General features: G+C 40.3%; 1 protein-coding gene across 2 annotated transcripts; it reads right to left on the bottom strand.

Moving 5' to 3' along the window:
• Positions 1-268: 268 nt before the first annotated feature.
• Positions 269-18,449, bottom strand: LOC140720170 (uncharacterized). Of its 2 annotated transcripts, none has more exons than XM_073035051.1 (2): positions 18,414-18,449; positions 269-3,438 (listed from the first exon to the last, which is right to left on the bottom strand). In XM_073035051.1, exon 2 carries the CDS (start codon positions 2,429-2,431, stop codon positions 824-826), a length of 1,608 nt encoding a protein of 535 aa, XP_072891152.1. In that variant the 5' UTR covers positions 2,432-3,438; positions 18,414-18,449; the 3' UTR covers positions 269-823. The 2 variants fall into 2 exon arrangements, with proteins under 2 accessions (XP_072891152.1, XP_072891153.1); XM_073035052.1 differs by lacking the exon at positions 18,414-18,449 and adding an exon at positions 4,126-4,336.
• Positions 18,450-18,991: the final 542 nt, after the last annotated feature.

Consider the following 18,991-nt stretch of genomic DNA (forward strand, 5'->3'; position numbering starts at 1 on the left):
ATTTGCCTAGCTTCTACAAGTCTTCCGACAGATACTTTCCTGATCCCGTCAAGGTATCCAAGCAGCCCTCGGCGAGGAACCGTGCCTCCAAAGGAACTACCGGAGAGTGACAAAAGGTGAAATACCCGTTGGGTGCCCGGTCGGTCTACGCAGTCCCCGGAGTGGTCCGGCCGCTTACTCAGTCTGTCTGCTTCGCACTCTCTGTATTGGGATCCTGTTCGTGACACCCAATGTTAAAGTCGAATCTGAATAAAACTCGGGAGACCAGTTTCCTCTAGGCACCACAATTTATTGGATTCTCTTGCAAGAGTTTGAGAGCCAGTTATCAAAGGGAAGGCATGTCAGTGCTGCCAACCATCTAACAAGTGGACTCTCTCAGTCAGGTTACAGCAGTATATTCATACATAGTAAGTCCCATACATCACTGTTGCAAGCTGCTATTAGAACTGGTACACTCACCAAGTCTGTTGGTGCAAAACTTAATGTCTTAGGTAACAGAGTGCACTAACTCAAGGTTTGAATATAGATGGATATACAGTCCAGTCCTTATCAGCTATTCCCTTTGCAAGGTCCTGACTTCATTCCAGGCAGATGTTCGTTGCTGTCCTTATCGATGAGTCCTTACTCAAACACGGGTACAATATACATTATCAAATTCTCAATGTCCCTCTGACAATTAAAAGGAAACCAGTATAAGCCGTTTACTTTCTTAACTGCTGAAGACAGAGTTTACTTTAGTTCAAAAATTCCTGTTCAGTCCCAATTATTCTTTTAGCTAGAGGTTACTTGGGTTCAAAATGATTTTTTATATATCCGCATTTCCTCAGAATGGTTTCTCCCCAGTGTGAGTTTGCTGATGTCTCGAGAGCTGAGATGAACGACTGAATCCTTTCCCACATTCAGAGCAGGTGAACGGCCTCTCCCCAGTGTGAACAAGCTGATGTTCTTTCAGCTGAGCTGAATCGGTGAATCCCTTCCCACATTCTGAGCAGATGAATGGCTTCTCCCCAGTGTGAATTCGCAGGTGTCTCAAGAGCTGAGAAGAACGACTGAATCCTTTCCCACATTCTGAGCAGATGAATGGCCTCTCGCCAGTGTGAACTCGCTGATGTGACTTCAGTTGAGATGACTGAGTGAATCCTTTCCCACATTCAGAGCAGACGAACGGCTTCTCCCCAGTGTGGATTCGCCGATGCTCCTTCAGTTGAGATGACTGGGTGAATCCTTTCCCACATTCAGAGCATGTGAATGGTTTCTCCTCACTGTGATCTAACTGGTGCGTTAATAGACTAAAATGCCGAGTGAATCCTTTCCCACAGTCTGAGCAGGTGAACGGCCTCTCCACAGTGTGAACAAACTGATGTTCTTTCAGATGAACTGAATCGGTGAATCCCTTCCCACATTCTGAGCAGATGAATGGTTTCTCCCCAGTGTGAATTTGCTGGTGTCTCAGGAGTTGAGATGAACGAATGAATCCTTTCCCACATTCTGAGCAGCTGAACGGCCTCTCACCAGTGTGAACTCGCTGATGTACCTTCAGTTCAGATGACTGAGCAAATCCCTTCCCACATTCAGAGCACATGAATGGCTTCTCTCCAGTGTGGACTCTCTGATGTAACTTCAGTTGAGATGACTGGGCGAATCGTTTCCCACATTCAGAGCAGGTGAATGGCTTCTCTCCAGTGTGAACTCGCTGGTGTCTGTGTAGGTTGGACGAGTGAGTGAATCCCTTCCCACAGTCAGAGCAGGTGAACGGCCTCTCACTAGTGTGAACTCGCTGATGTAACTTCAGTTCAAATGACCGAACAAATCCTTTCCCACATTCTGAGCAGGTGAACGGCTTCTCCCCAGTGTGGACTCGCTGATGTGACTTCAGTTCAGAAGACTGAGCGAATCCTTTCCCACATTCAGAGCAGGTGAATGGCTTCTCCCCAGTGTGGACTCGCTGATGTCTCTGTAGGTTGGACGAGTGAGTGAATCCCTTCCCACAGTCTGAGCAGGTGAACGGCATCTCCCGAGTGTGAACTCGCTGATGTAACTTCAGTACAGATGACCGAATGAATCTTTTTCCACATTCTGAGCAAGTGAACGGCTTCTCCCCAGTGTGGACTCGCTGATGGGACTTCAGTTCAGATGACTGAGCAAATACCTTCCCACATTCAGAGCAGATAAATGGCTTCTCCCCAGTGTGAACTCGCTGGTGTCTGTGTAGGTTGGACGAGTGAGTGAATCCCTTCCCACAGTCTGAGCAGGTGAATGGCCTCTCCCCAGTGTGAACTCGCTGATGTACCTTCAGTTCAGATGACCGAGCAAATCCTTTCCCACATTCAGAGCAAGTGAACGGCTTCTCCCCAGTGTGGACTCGCTGATGTGACTTCAGTTGAGATGACTGGGTGAATCCCTTCCCACAGTCTGAGCTTGTGAATGGCATCTCCCTAGTGTGAACTAACTGATGTTGCAGCTGGTGATTTGACTGAGTGAATGCCTTCCCACAGTCTGAGCAGGTGAACGGCCTCTCCCCAGTGTGAACTCGCTGGTGTCTATGTAGTGTGGATGAGTGAGTGAATCTCTACCCACAGTCTGAGCAGGTGAATGGCCTCTTCTCGGTGTGAACTCGCTGGTGTCTATGTAGTGTGGACGAGTGAGTGAATCCCTTCCCACAATCTGAGCAGGTGAATGGCCTCTTCTCGGTGTGAACTCGCTGCTGTTCATTTAGTTGAGATGATTGAGTGAACCCGTTCCCCTATTCAGAGCAGCTGAATGGCTTCTAACCGGTGTGAACTGATTGGTGTCACTGTGGTCTGGTTGAGCGTGTGAATGTCTTCCCACCATCCGAGCAGGTCAATGTCCTCTCACTGGTGAACTTTAGGATATACCTTCAGCATCGACAATGGAACGAATTGCTTCCCACAGTCAGAACAGGTGGAGCATCTCACTAAGGTGTGAACTTGCTGATGTATCTTCAGACTGGATGACTGAGTAGTTCCCCTCCCTCACACAGAGCAGGTGAATGGCCTCTCCCCACTGTGAACTCACTGGCGTGTCTGTGGGTAGGCTGTGAGTGAATCCCCTCCCACACTGAGAGAAGGAGAATGATATCTCACTGCGATCAATTCTCTGTCAATTCAGAAAGTCAGATGTTTGAATCCCTTGTACAATCAAAGCAGCTGAAGAACTGATCTCCAGTGAACAAATGCTGATGTGTTCTCAGCACCCCAGTTCCAGTGGATTTCACTGAGTTACAACAGAAAACTTCATTTCAGTGACAGAACACATTACCAGCTGGTATGAGATAATTCTTCATCTCCGTGGATCAACAACAGATGTGTTGGTGTCGCAAAGAAAATATTTGGTCACTCCTTAAATATCCAGAGTCAGCAAAACTGATGTGTTGTTGTGTTTGAGATTCCCGTGCACAAGTGTTCTGTCATTTCAAACCTGTAAAAATATTTGCAAAAGACATCAATAGGTGAAGGACAGTATTTCAGGAGAGATTATAGTCTGTGGTAAGAACATAAGAAATAGGAGCAGGAGTCGGCCATCTGGCTCGTCGAGCCTGCTCCACCATTTAATAAGATCATGGCTGATCTGGCAATGGACATCTCCACCTACCTGCCTTTTCCCCATAACCCTTAATTCCCCTACTATGCCAAAATCTATTAAACCTGGTCTTAAATATATTCACTGAGGTAGTCTACTCCTTCATTGAGCAGAGAAATCCACAGATTCACCACCCTCTGGGAAAAACAGTTCCTCCTCATTTCCATCCCAATTTCCCCCAAATCTTGAGGCGACGTCCTCAAGTTCTAGCCTCATCCACCAGTGGAAACAACTTTCCTACCTCTATCTTATCTATTCTTTTCATAATTTTACACGCTTCGATATGTTCTCCTCTGAATGAGAGCTCTGGCATCACAATTTTACCAATTTCAACTCAAATTGGGGGTACTCATCTTGAGATATACCCCAGGCTACCGTGGGAAGTGAGGGAGGAAAATGCTGGATGTCTGGTAATGATCTTTGCACCATCAGTAGGGAGGGGAAAAGTACCAGAGGATGAGGAGACATTGTTCCCATTTCAGGTAAGCCGGATAAGCCAGGAAATTACAGACCAGTGGTTCTTACTTCAGAGGAGGGCACGCTGTTGGAGAAGCTCCTGAGAGGCAGCATTTCTGAGCATTTGGAGAAGCATCATCTGATGTGGGATAGTCAGCGTGGCTCTGTCTAGGGCAGATCGTGCCTTACGAACCCGATTGATTTCTTTGAGGATGTAACAAAACACACTGATGAAGGTAGAGCATTGGGTGTAGTGTACATGGCTTTCAGTAAGACTTTTGATAAGATTCCTCATGCAAGGCTCATTCAGAAAGTAATGACGCAAGGATCCAAGTACACCTTGCTTTGTGGATCCAGGATTGGCTTGCCCTCAGAAGCCAAAAGGTGGTTGCAGATGGTTCGTATTCTGCATGGAGGACGGTGACCAGTGGTGTTCCGCAGGGATGTGTTCTGAGACTCCTTCTCTTTGTGATTTTTATAAATGGTCTTGATGAGGAAGTAGAAGGGTGAGTCAGTAAGTTTGCTGATGACACAAAAGCTGAGGGTGTTGTGAATAGTCTGGACAGTTCTCCAGAGGTTGCAGCAGGACATCGATAGGATGCAGAACTGGCAGATGGAGTTCAGCCCAGACAAGTGTGCTGTGGTTTATTTCGGTACATCAGATTTGAAGACAGAATGCAATATTATGTTAGGACTCTTGGCAGTGTGGAGGATCAGTGAGATCCTGCGGTCCATGTCAATTCTACACTTAAAGCTGCAGCGTTGATTGCCATTGTTGTTAAGAAGGCCTTCATCAACCATGGAACTGAGTTCACGAGTGGTGAGGTAATGTTGCAGCTATATAAAACCTGATTTTTACCCCACTTAGAGTATTCTATTACCTCATTACAGGAAGGATGTGGATACTATAGAAAGAGTGCAGAGGAGATTTACAAGGATGTTGCATGGATTGGAGAACATGCCTTATGAGAATAGGTTGACGTCTCAAGATGGCGCTCATGGAGTAAACCACTTCTAGGCTTTGCTCCAAACCTTTTACGTCTTTTTAACCTACAAACACCCCTTCAAGGATCTTCTTATACTTATTCTAAAGGGGTCTAAACATACAGAATTTTTCTTTTTAACTATTTGAATTATTCTCAACTTGCTGAAATGTCTAGAGCAAAAGAATCGAAACAGACGAAAGAACCGATAACTTTAGAAACAATTGTGAAGCTTATAGAAGACAAATTTGAGGAACTGGAGAGAAAAATAACCGTAAAGCTTTTTCGGTTTGATGAGCATTTGAAGCTGGTTGAAGAAAAGCTCCAGACACTTACACTGGAATCACAAAAACAACAAGTAAGTATTTTGGCTCTTGAAGAAGCCGCTCGCAAGAAAGATCGTATAATTGAAAAAATACAAGAAGAGCAAACTTCGACTTCTCAACAGATGGATCGCTATAAAGTTAAAATTACTGATTTGGAAAATCGCTCTCGAAGACAAAATCGGTCAATTGGGATTCGGGAAAAATTTGAGAGCGGTGATCTTACCGTTTTCTTCTCTAAATTTCTAATGGATGTCTTGGGTCCAAAGGTACTGGACTCTCTCCTGGTAATCGATCGGGCACACCGTGTCTCCCGTTTTCGGTCTGATTCAAGTTTGAAACCACGACATGTAATTCTCCGGATCCATTACCCTCATACCAAAGAACGTTTGATTTGGGCGGCTCGGAAAAAGGGTATGATCAGCTATCAAGAGTTTAAATTTCGCATTCTGAAAGATTATAGCCCTGAAGTCTTAAGGGCAAGAATGGCTTTTAGATCGGTTATGTCGAAATTTCACCAGAAAGGCTGCAAGCAAGTGCTGTTATTTCCAGCACACTTGAGAGTCACTCTTGAGGACGGAACTTTTCGGCTGTTTAAATCTCCAGCGGATGCTCAAAGTTTCCTGGAAAAATGACATTCTATCGGGCTGACTAATGTAATTTAGCCTATAGATTTGGATCTGTTACAGAATGATGTTTGTTTTTTTTTTGGGTATGGCTTACATGTATTTCTTATATACGGTTAAAGCTCTTTTTGCTGGGTTTATTTTGACTTTATTATTTTTCCATATTATTAATCTATTAGCGTTGAAAATAACTTATTAGGGTTTTTTTTTCCTTTTTACTTTTCTTTTTAAGCTGATATACGCATTTTTATACTCTTAACATTTAAATATTAAGATTTTTTTTAAAATAAAATGTTGTTTCTTCTTCCCGACAGACTTTAGTGCTTGGAACGTCATATCTGTTTTGATGTGTTTGAAAGTTTTAAACTTTCATTTAAAATACCAATCCAGTATTAGTTATTTATGGGTTTTATCATTTTAATTCTTTTTTAACCCTTTTGGTTATATACTTTTATAATACTAATTTTATGTTTTAACTTTTGTTACACCAACCCTCTCTTATAATGTGGGTTGTTTGTATTTTTTTTTAAACTTTGTTGTGTCTGAGTTGCCGTCTTGAGACACGGGGGTAATTTTAGTATTAGATTGCTTGCTTGCCTCTTTTTGGCTTTTTTCCTGGGGTTTTGAGGGTGGAGGGAGGGGTTTTTTCTTTTTTCTTTTCTTTTTGCTTGCTTTCTGCTTAGTTTTATTTCATGGGCTTATATGAAACTACAAAAATGGTCGCAGTGCCGTGACTTCCGGTTTCTCTCTGAACTTACTTCCTTCTTCCGGGTTCATGAGCTCACTTCTTTTTCAAACTTATGTGTTAACTGTAATAAATATTGTCAATATGGATAGGACTATTAACTTTGTTTCTTGGAATACTAATGGTTTAAATCATCCGATCAAATGCAAAAAAACAGTCAAAACTTCTTTTATACATCATGAAACAATTTCAGATCCGCAAGGTAGATTTTTGCTTATTACTGGTCTACTTTTTAATCAAAAAGTTGTTTTAGTTAATGTTTATGCTCCAAATACTGATTGTCTTGAATTTTTTAAATGTTTATTTACATCCTTTCCTAATTTGAATCAATATAGATTGATAATGGGTGGGGATTTTAACTGTTGTTTAAACCCTTTAATGGATAGATCCAAGCCCACCCAAACTCTTCCGAATAAATCGGCTTCTCTCATTAACTCTTTTATGATTGACTCAGCTATTTGTGAAATTTGGTGTCTTTTACACCCTAATGACAAAGAGTTTTCATACTTTTCCCATGTTTACCATAATTACTCAAGAATTGATTATTTTTTCATTGATCACCATTTACTTACAGATGTTATGGATTGTAAATATGACTCTATTACCATATCTGATCATGCACCTTTGAAGTTATCTATTAAGATGACGGATTCATATATTAATACTAAAGGTTGGAGGTTTAATCCTGTTTTATTGCAGGATTCTGACTTTGTCAACTTTATTAAACAGCAAATTGATTTGTTTTTCTCAACAAATTCTGCAGCAGAAATCTCTAGTGGAATTTTGTGGGATACTTTTAAGGCATATATTCATGGACAGATTATTTCATATTCTGCTGGAGTTAGGAAACGAACTAATTCTAAAATATTAACACTAGTTGATAAAATCAAAGCAATTGACAAGATTTATTTAATGACCCCTAGCAAAGAACTTTATAAAGAAAGAGTGGAACTTCAAATGGAGCATAGCTTACTATTATGCTCCTCGATTGAAAGTCAGTTAATTAAATCAAAAGCCCAATTCTATATATATGGAGATACGTCTGGTAAATTACTAGCTAACCAATTGAAAATTGCTTCGGATAAAAGACAGATTACTAGGATTCATAAACAAGATGGTACTTTGACGAGCGATCACAAAGAGAAAAATAAAGCCTTTCAAGATTTTTATAATCCCTTATATCAATCAGAATGTACTAAGGACTCTTCTATAATAAATGAATTTTTAAGGAAATTGAATATTCCAAAAGTAACTGTTGAGGATAGTGTATTTTTGGATACACCTATTACGGAGTCTGAAATAGAAAAGGCTATTTTTTCAATGAATTCGGGTAAAGCTTCTGGTCCAGATGGTTTTTCTACAGAATTTTTAAAATCTTTTTCTTCCATACTTTCTCCTTAGCTTTGTAAAATTTTTAAAGATGCATTAAGTATAGGCAAACTACCACAAACTTTTTATGAAGCTTCTATTTCTTTAATTCTTAAAAAAGATAAAGACCCTACTGAATGCGCATCCTATCGGCCTATATCCTTGTTGAATACGGATTTTAAGATTTTTAGTAAAATTTGGGCTATTAGATTAGAAAATATATTACCTTGAATTATTTCTGAAGATCAGACTGGATTTATTAAAAATCGCTATTCATCTTTTAATATTAGAAAATTAATTAATATTATTTATACCTCTTCATCTAAAATACCAGAATGTGTCATTTCTTTAGATGCCGAAAAAGCATTTGATAGAGTCGAATGGCCAAATTTGTTTAATACAATGCAACATTTTAATTTTAGTTCAAAATTTATATCATGGATTAAATTAATATACCATAAACCCTTAGCTTTGGTTTTTACCAATAATCAAAGATCCCCTTTTTTTCAGCTATTTCGTGGTACAAGGCAAGGTTGTCCTTTAAGTCCTTTATTATTTGACATTGCTTTAGAACCCTTGGCTATACCTATTCGTGAATCACCCAATATTTTCGGCATTACCCGTGGGGAGATGACGTATAAGGTATCATTATATGCGGATGACTTGTTATTATATATATATGACCCTGAAAGATCTATTCCTGCTATTTCTTCTTTGCTCGCTCAATTTAGTAACTTTTCTGGTTATAAATTGAATTTTAATAAGAGTGAACTATTTCCATTAAGTATGCATGTTCCAATTTATAATCATGTACCATATAGAATTGTTACAGATTATTTTACTTATTTAGGTATTAAAATTACAAAAAAACATAAAGATTTATTTAAAATTAATTTTCTACCTTTAATCGATCAAATTAAGCAACTTGCTAATAGGTGGTCTCCTCTATGTTTGTCTTTGGTAGGCAGAGTTAATGCCATTAAGATGATGATACTAACTAAATTTTTATATTTATTTCAAGCATTACCAATTTTTATTCCTAAATCTTTTTTTGATATGGTTGACTCTAAAATATTTGTGACAGAACAAAAATCCTAGACTAGGCAAAAAATATTTACAGAAGCCTAAGAAGGAGGGCGGCTTGGCTCTACCAAACTTAAGATTTTACTATTGGGCAGTTAATATACGGTATTTAATATTCTGGATACCAGAATCGAGTACAGCTGCTTGCCCACAATGGGTAAATTTGGAATGTAAATCTGTGCAAGATTTTTCACTGATCTCAATCTTAGGATCTTCACTTCCTTCTTCGTTATTCAAAATGAATAAACAGATAACTAATCCCATAGTCAAGTATACATTACGAATTTGGTTTCAATTTCGTAAATTTCTTGGCTTGAATTAGTTTATGCTGTCATGTCCTATAACATCTAACTACTTCTTTCGACCTTCATCTATAGATCAAGCTTTTCTTTTATGGAAAACAAAAGGTATAACATGTTTTCGTGATCTGTTTTTGGATGATAACATTATGTCCTTTGAACAGCTATCTAATAAATATAATTTACCTAAAACCCATTTTTTTAGATATTTGCAAGTCAGAAATTTTCTGTATAATGAATTAAAGTCTTTTTCGAAAGAATGTCCATTGAACATTACAGAAAGAATTTTAGCCCTCAATCCTTGTCAAAAGGGTTTAGTAGCTATCATTTATAATATGATTATGAGTGTACAGCCAGATGTATCAAAAAAATTAAGAAGGAATGGCAAGAGGAATTGCATTGTCCTATATCTACTGAGCAATGGGAAAAAATTTTATCATTGGTAAATTCGTCCTCTATTTGTGCTAAACATGCCCTAATACAATTTAAGGTTGTACATAGAGCTCACATGTCTAAAGATAAACTTGCTCGATTTTATTCTTATGTTAATTCAACCTGTGACAGATGTCATTCTGATGTTGCTTCATTGACTCATATGTTTTGGTCTTGTCCTTGTTTACATAATTATTGGAAAGATATTTTTAATATTATTTCAAGAGTTTTAAATATCAATTTCCAACCGCATCCTTTTACTGCAATTTTTGGTTTACCAATGATAGATAATAATTGTCTATCCGCTTCATCTCAACGAATGATTGCATTTGTTACATTAATGGCTAGAAGATCTATTTTACTGAATTGGAAAGAAATTAACCCTCCAACTGTATTTCAGTGGTTTTCTCAAACTACTTCTTGTTTGAGTTTAGAAAAAATTAGAAGCGTGGTTTTTGATTCTTAAGTTAAATTTGAGGAAACTTGGAGACCATTTATTCAACATTTTCATATGAGTTAAATGGTCTGATCCTAAACCTTACTGTTATTATCCTTAATTATTTGGATGGAGGTTCGGAGTTATCGGCAGTACTGTATGTACTTAACATTATGCAATTGCCCATGTTGGTTAGTTTTTTTTTAAGTTTTCTTTTAGTTTTTTGGGGTTTTTTTTTCTCTTTTTCGATTCTTTTACATTAATACTATGAGTTTGGGAGGCCTTATATATTGATTATTACATATCTGATTGTCTATTTAAACTATTAATTATGTACTCTCAAACGTTTTGTATTCATATTTCACTTATGGTTTTCTTTAAATTAATAAGAAGATTTAAAAAGAAAGAAAGAGAATAGGTTGAGTGAACTTTAGAGTGACGGAGGATGAGAGGTGACCTGATAGATGTGTATAAGATGATGAGAGGCATTGATCATGTGGACAGTCAGAGGCTTTTTCCTGGGGCTGAATTGTGCCTTGTGCAGGAAGGCACAGAGTCGACTGTACTTCCTTAGAAGGTTGGCGTCATTCAATGTCTGCAGTGAGATGCTGAAGATGTTCTATAGGTCAGTTGTGGAGAGTGCCCTCTTCTTTGTGGTGGCGTGTTGGGAAGGCAGCATTAAGAAGAGGGACGCCTCACGTCTTAATAAGCTGGTAAGGAAGGCGGGCTCTGTCGTGGGCAAAGTACTGGAGAGTATAACATCGGTAGCTGAGCGAAGGGCGCTGAGTAGGTCAATTATGGAAAACCCTGAACATCCTCTACATAGCACCATCCAGAGACAGAGAAGCAGTTTCAGCGACAGGTTGCTATCGATGCAATGCTCCTCAGACAGGATGAAGAGGTCAATACTCCCCAATGCCATTAGGCTTTACAATTCAACCGCCAGGAGTAAGATATGTTAAAGTGCCGGGATTGATTGTATTTAATGTATTTAAGTAAACTACTTAAGAACTTTTTAAAAGCTATTATTAATGCTTTTGGAGAGAGTGATTTAGATGCATATCATATTTTTACTGAGTTAAGTATTGTATGTAATTAGTTTTGCTACAACAAGTGTATGGGACATTGGAAAAAATGTTGAATTTCCCCATGGGAATGAATAAAGTATCTATCTATCTATCTATCTAATTGGGAAACACAAGGGGCATTGTTTTAAGGTGCCTGGAAGTAGGGTCGATGGGGATGTCAGAGGTAGGTTTCCCACACAGAGAGTAGCAGGTGTATGGAATACACAGCCAGCAATGACAGTACAGGCAGATACCATACAGTCTTTTGAGAGACTCAGATAATTTCATGGAGCTTAGAATACACAGAGTGCAATGCAGTTGGGAAATATGAGACAGTTTCTAGAATAGGTTACATGGACGGCACAACACTGTGGGCTGAAGGGCCTGTATTATATTGTAGATTTCTATGTTTCCATATGCACTCATCTTCTAACAAGGCACGGATCAGACATTCTGACTGACCATCAAATTATCTGACTATATCCCTGTCTTTATGAGAATGGGCTGTTTCTGACTTCAATCAGCCTGTGACTTGGCTCAATTTGTTTCTCTCCTTTGGGATTATTTCAAGTTCTGGGCATGTTCCACAATACTACAAAGATCACTGGTTACTGCATGTACGATCCTGGAGATTTACTAATTACTTGGATCGCCCCCCCCCCCCCACCTGCTGATTGACAGTGATGAACCCATCGATGGCAATGCCAATGAATATATAGTGGAGGGCAGTGGTTATTCTCATTGGAGTGCGGCACCTTTGTGATCTGAAAGCCAGAAGTCACTTGTCATCGAGGTAAAGCTGTTTCATATCGTTATTAACCCAGAGAGAACTAAATCTGATGAAAGGTTTTATTTCCATACAGCACTAATTGACATTTTCACTGACTGGAAGGTAAACTCTTCAACCGAGCTTAACTGGGAACTATATTTTCGTTCGGATTCATAATCCTCGGATTTACATAGTGGAGCTCGGCAATGTTTAGGAGATACATCCACTCGCACTTCCTTCGACTGTACGGAACAACACCGGCAATACCGCCCATGGCTGCCTCTTTACCCAGAAACCCTCAGGAAGAGAAACCTCCCGGTGTTGTTGGGCTGGTCGTGGGCTGGGCTGAGAGTTTGGAAGGTGGTGGTGCATGTGTGAATGTGGTTTGGAACTTGTTGAGGGGAAGAGAGTGGGGAAAGAGCGGGAATTGCTGGGAGGGGGTTGCCTGGGTCTGGTAATGGCAGACAAGGTGAGAGGAGGGGCTGAGGGAAAGAGAGTGGAGAAGGAGCGGGATATGGATTTGGGATCAGAGATAGGCAGCTGGGGAGAAATGGATTATTGTGAAGGGAGAAATAAAGGGAATAAGGAGCTAGGGGATGGATGAATGAAAACCGAGACAAATGGAATAAAAGAATAAGAAATGACAGTGGAGAGAGTTCTGAAAGTGAGGAACATGAACAAGTTCAGAGAGGAGGTGTTGTCATAATTCGGTTTAATGACAAGGCGCAAGGACACATGAAGAAAATTAACCCGTTTGTGCTAACAACAACTCTGGCAAATAAGATAGGGGAAATAGTATTTGCAAAAGTTCTTAATGATGGCAATCTATTGGTAAGATGTGTGAATGAGGAACAACTTAACAAAGCACTCAAGCTAAAAAAGATAGGAAAATGCAAGGTGGAATATACAGGGAGGGTGGAAGCACGAAATGGTGGTTGTAAAGGAGTGATCACGGATCAATGAGTATAAACATGAGGAGTTGAAGAGGAATATCAAAGGGGGGAAAGTAATTAATGTTCTAAGACTGAAAACAACAAAGGAGGGAATGAAAAAGGAAAGTGAAACAGTATTGATTGAATTTGAAGAAGAAAGAGTGCCAAGGAAAGTTTTCCTGGGTTTCATGAGTTACCCAGTAAGGGTGTATGTGCCAAAGCCATTGAGGTCTATAATTGTCAAAGGTTTGGACACATAGCTAAAAACTGTAAAAGGCAGAGGAGATGTGCTAGATGTGGGGATGATCATGAATATGGAAAGTGCGGAACGGGAGCGCAACCAAAATGCTGTAATTGTGGAGGAGCTCATAATGTGGCGTATAGTGGGTGTGAGGTTATGAGACGGGAGAATAAAATTCAAGAAATAAGAGTGAAAAGAAAGATCACATGCAGAAGCTGTAAGAATGTCAAGAGAACAGAGTAATGCCCCTAATGACCAGAGAGCAATAGGGATGCAAGAGATGCAGCGAAGAGTAAATGACAGGATTTATGTGGAAAAAAAGCTGTAGTAACATTCATTGCAGGAGTCATTATTAGTATGGCAGAGGTAAAGTCAAAAAGTGACAAAATTCAGCTGGTGGTCAAAGCAGCAGTAAACCATTTAGGGTTAGTAGGACTGACATGGGAAGACGTGAGGGAGAACCTCACTAATCAGTCAAGCCAGGAAGTGTCATAGGCTGGTTAGTACTCATTATGGTGATTCTTTTGCAATGGAATGCAAGGAGTTTACTGGCCAATGGCCAGGAATTGAAGGAATTTATTAAGGAAATGGTTGTAAAACCGGATGTAGTGTGTATTCAGGAAACTTGGTTGAAACCAGTTTTAGACTTTGTGGTACATGGGTATACAATGATAAGGAAAGATAGAAATCTAGGGGGAGGAGGAGGTTGTGCTATGTTAATCAAGCAAAGTACACCGTATAGAGTACTGGAAAAAGGAGTCGATCAGGAATACATAGTGGTGGAAATATGGGAGAGAGGGGAGGGAGTGGTTATAATTAACTACTACAATCCATGTAAAAGGTTGGATTTGGACAGCCTACTAAGGATACAAGGACAAAATAGACACAAAGTAGTGTGGTGTTCAGATTTCAAAGCTCACAGCACAATATGGGGGGATCCGATTACAGATTCAAATGGAACGGTAATTGAAGATTTGATGGAAGAAAGGGATTTGGTATGTATGAGTGATGGTAGAGGAACAAGGATAAACATAACAACAGGAACTGAGTCGGTATTAGATATTACGTTAGTGTCTAATGTCTTGGCTGGCATCAGTAACTGGGGAGTTTGGACTGCTTCAACAGTAGGCAGTGATCACTACCCAGTTTTATGTTCAGTGGGTGAAAGAGTTGAAATAAGACCAGGTGGGGGAGTCCCAAAGTGGGTGTTTGGAAAAGCAGATTGGGGTAAGTTCCAGAAGTTAAGTGAAGAAGCATTGACAAAGATTGACATTTCTGAAGATACAGATGAATTAAACAGTCAGGTGACTTCAGAGTTTAACATCGGTAGCTGAGCGAAGGGCGCTGAGTAGGCTACGGTCAATTATGAATGACTCTGAACATCCTCTACATAGCACCATCCAGAGACAGAGAAGCAGTTTCAGCGACAGGTTACTATCGATGCAATGCTCCTCAGACAGGATGAAGAGGTCAATACTCCCCAATGCCATTAGGCTTTACAATTCTACCGCCAGGACTTAAGAACTTTTTAAAAGCTATTATTAATGCTTTTTGAGATAGTGATTTAGATGCATATCATATTTTGTTTACTGAGTTAAGTATTGTTTGTAATTAGTTTTGCTACAACAAGTGTATGGGACATTGGAAAAAAGTTGAATTTTCCCATGGGGATGAATAAAGTATCTATCTATCTATCTATCTATGGCAGCAGAAGGATCTATACCCAGGAGTAAAAATAGGATGAATAGAAAAATAGTGCCATGGTGGTCAGAGGAATGTTGTCAGGCTGTAAAAACCAGAAATAGAGCACTCAGACTAGTTAAAAGAACCCATAATATGCAGCATTTGATTCAATATAAGAAGGCACAGGGAGTGGTGAGAAGAACTATACGTCAAGCTAAAAGGGCAAGTTGGAGGAGTTTTTGCAACAAAATAGGAAGAACAACACCTGTGGGAGAGGTATGGGGAATGATTAAGAGGATGCGGGGAGATAGAAAGGATTGGGAGTATCCAGTAATGCTGTCTGAGGAGGAAACAGCAGTTTCCAGCAGGGAAAAGGCTGAGATCATGGCCAAGTCATTTGTAAAGATATATAGTTCAGAAAATTTGTCTGAAGAAGGGAGAAGGAGAAGGGAAAGAACAATGAGTCAATACCCAGGTGTGTTAAACAGGAGGGAAGAAACATATGATATAATTGATGATCCATTTACTTTGGCAGAAATGGTGAGAGCAATAAAGAGATCGAGACCAGGGAAAGATCTAATATGCTACTTTATGCTAAAAAATCTAGAAGGAGCGCTCTTGAAGTTACTGCATTTTTACAACAGTGTGGGAGGAGGGAAGATTGCCAAGTGCATGGAAAGAAGCAGTAGTAATTCCAATAAGGAAACCTGGCAAGGATCCGTCAAAACCCACTAGCTACAGGCCAATAGCACTAACATCAGATATATGTAAGGTAATGGAAAGGATGATAACTGAAAGGTTATCATATGATCTTGAGAAGACAGGAATGCTGGCAAGTTATCAGAGAGGTTTTAGGAAGGGAAGGAATTCCATGGACTCAGTGATAAGGTTAGAGACTGAAATAAGAAAGGCCCAGGCAAATAAAGAAGCAGTAGCCTATGAAAATTGAAAAAGCCTATGATATGATGTGGAAGGAAGGATTATTAATTAAACTGCACAAGATGGGGGTTGGGGGGAGAGTTTTTAATTGGATTAAAGATTTTTTGTTTGGTAGACAAATTCAAGTTCGGATTGGATCAGAATGATCAAAACAGTACATAGTGGGAAATGGCACACCTCAGGGTAGTGTGATTAGCCCCTTACTTTTCATCATTATGATCAATGATGTCTTCACAAAGGTACCAGCGGATATAGGTAGGTCACTGTTTGCGGATGATGGGGCCTTGTGGAAAAGAGGCAGGAACACGGAGCTTATAATCACGAAACTACAAGGAGCAATTGATGAAGTGGTAGAGTGGGGTTATGATTGGGGATGTAGATTTTCAGTGGAAAAAACTCAAACTGTATTTTTCACTAGGAAAAGAATAGAAGTAGGGAAGAAGTTAAGGATGTATGGGATTGATTTAGAAAGGGTTGGATGATTTAAATTTCAGGGAGTTATATTTGATTCACGATTAACATGGGCAGACCATATCAGGAAAGTTGAGGAGAAATGTAAAAAAGTAATAAACGTGATGAGATGTTTGACTGGTAGGGAATGGGAGCAAGTTGTTCAGCATTAAAGAGAATGTATGTGGCTTTAGTAAGATCTGTGTTGGATTATGGAAGTGTAGCATATGGATCAGCAGCTAGGTCTCTTATAAGGAAACTGGATGTGATTCAGGCTCAGGTTTTGAGAGTGTGCAGTGGGGCTTTTAAAACATCACCAGTATCAGCCCTGCAGGTAGAAATGGGAACAATGCCTTTGGAATTAAGAAGGATGCAATTGATGACAAACTACTGGGTTAATTTGCAGGGACACAATGACTCCCACCCTGCTAAAGGAGTGTTGCAGGACTCCTGGGAAAATGGGAGGTTTCAGAGGGAAAACTTTAGTCGGGTAAGGAATGATATTGCTAGATCATGTGGAGTGTTTGATCTAAGGATAAGTCCTTCAGTAGTTTATCTGGTTGTAGCTCCATGGAAGCTGGTATGGCCTGACGTAGACTGGCATTTGTTAGAGGTAAAAAGGAAAGGAAAGTATAAAACTGATTTGGTAAGTGCATTTAACTGTTATGTGATGGAAATGTATAGTGATTATACTCAGGTCTATACAGATGGTGCTAAGGAACCTGAGACAGGAGTGACAAGGTTTGGGGTGGCAATACCAGCAAAAGCAATTGCAATCAGCAGAAGAACATCTGATAAGTTAGCGGTGTGTACAGTGGAGATGATGGCAGTGTTGGTTGCGTTGGGTGGAGAAAACTAAACTAGTCAAAGCGTTGATATGCTCAGATTCATCTTCAGTACTAGCAAGTTTAAGATATTCTCACTCAAACAGCCGGCAAGATGTACTTCATGAAGTCCTTCAGTCAGTCACAAGAGTTGCAAATCAGGGAGGTCAGGTTAAATTTCTATGGGTTCCAGCTCATGTAGGGGTGAAGGGCAATGAAAGGGTGGATGAGTTGGCAAAGAGGGCAAGAAAGAAAGAAAATATAGAAATGCACATTAGTATTAGTAAAGCAGATGTTAAGTGTGTAATCTGGGGGAAAAAATAACCAAATGTGGCAAGAAAGATGGGACAGGGAGGGGAAAGGGAGGCATTTATATCAAATACAAAAAAGTGTTGCAGTTACAAGGGTAGGAAGTAGATACAGAAGAGAGGAAATTGTGTGGACTAGGTTAAGGCTGGGGCACTGTGCACTAAACCAAACACTGAAATTGATAGGGAAACACCAGGCAGGACTGTGTGAGGAATGTCAGGAAGAGGAGTCAGTAGAGCATGTAGTTCTGAGTTGCAGGAAATATGGGATACAGAAAGAGATGATGACAATTAATCTAAGGGAACTGGAGGTGCAGGAATTCACATTAAAAAGGTTGCTGGGCATGGGTGAGAGAACACAGGTCAGGGTATTTTTAGCTTTCTTAAGGGGTACAGGTTTTTTTTTATAGCATATGATGGATAAACAGAAATAGGGTACTAGGATGGGGAGGATAAAGTGTAGGTTAGGTTATGTGTATGTGTTCGATTGGATGAAGGGATTTAGAATGTGAGTCCATCGCATACTCCGGAGCAGAAGGTGACGGTAATGCACCATTAAGCTGGGTGCCAACCGCTGTAAAACAAGAGAGGGAGGGGGAGAGAGAGGGGGAGGGGAGGGGAGAGGGAGAGGGAGAGTGAAACCTCCCTGGCCACATTGAAAGGCCCAAGAATGCGCATGCGCCGATAAGCATGCTCTGGGGCCGGGTACGGATCGTGGGGCTGAGAGAGAGGGAGAGGACCAGGACCGCCGTGGGGTGCAGCACCAGTGTTGCTGGAAATCACAGTAATTGTCCTTCGGTCGCGTTTCAGACGCCGGTGAATTAGAACCCGCCCGGAACCCGCTCTTACCTTTGTCCGGTCGTTTTCGGCCTCCGGGCTACTCGGCGCATGCGCGATACTCGGGATTGGTGCCCGACCACGCATGCGCAATGATTTATCAGGCGAGAATCTGCAGATACGGAACCCAAAGCAACACAGACAAGATGCTGGAGGAACTCAGGGGGGCAGGCGGCGACTATGGAGAGGAGTGAACAGTCGGCGTTTCAGACCGACACCCTTCTTCAGGACTGGAAAGGAAGGGAGGGAGTCAGATTGTGGGGCGACATGAGGTGATAGGTGAAAACGGGAAAGGGGGAGGCGTAAAGTCAAGAGCGGTGAAGTCGGTGAAAGAGATATAGGGCTGGAGAATAATAATAAGAAGAAGAATAAGAATAATAATAATAATAAATACTTTATTGATCCCGAGTGGAAAATTCTTTCGTTACAGCAGCAATATTTAAAATCGCACTTAGCAGTGTGAAGACTTTACTAAAAATAGAGAATAATAACATACACAATATTACTGTACCAATGTGCAATAATAATGTATGAAACAATATTGCAGAGACTATTGAACTATGATCTGTCGCAGAAAGATGTATTGAATT

This window comes from Hemitrygon akajei, unplaced genomic scaffold (genome assembly GCF_048418815.1).
Source record: "Hemitrygon akajei unplaced genomic scaffold, sHemAka1.3 Scf000037, whole genome shotgun sequence".
NCBI lineage: Eukaryota > Metazoa > Chordata > Chondrichthyes > Myliobatiformes > Dasyatidae > Hemitrygon > Hemitrygon akajei.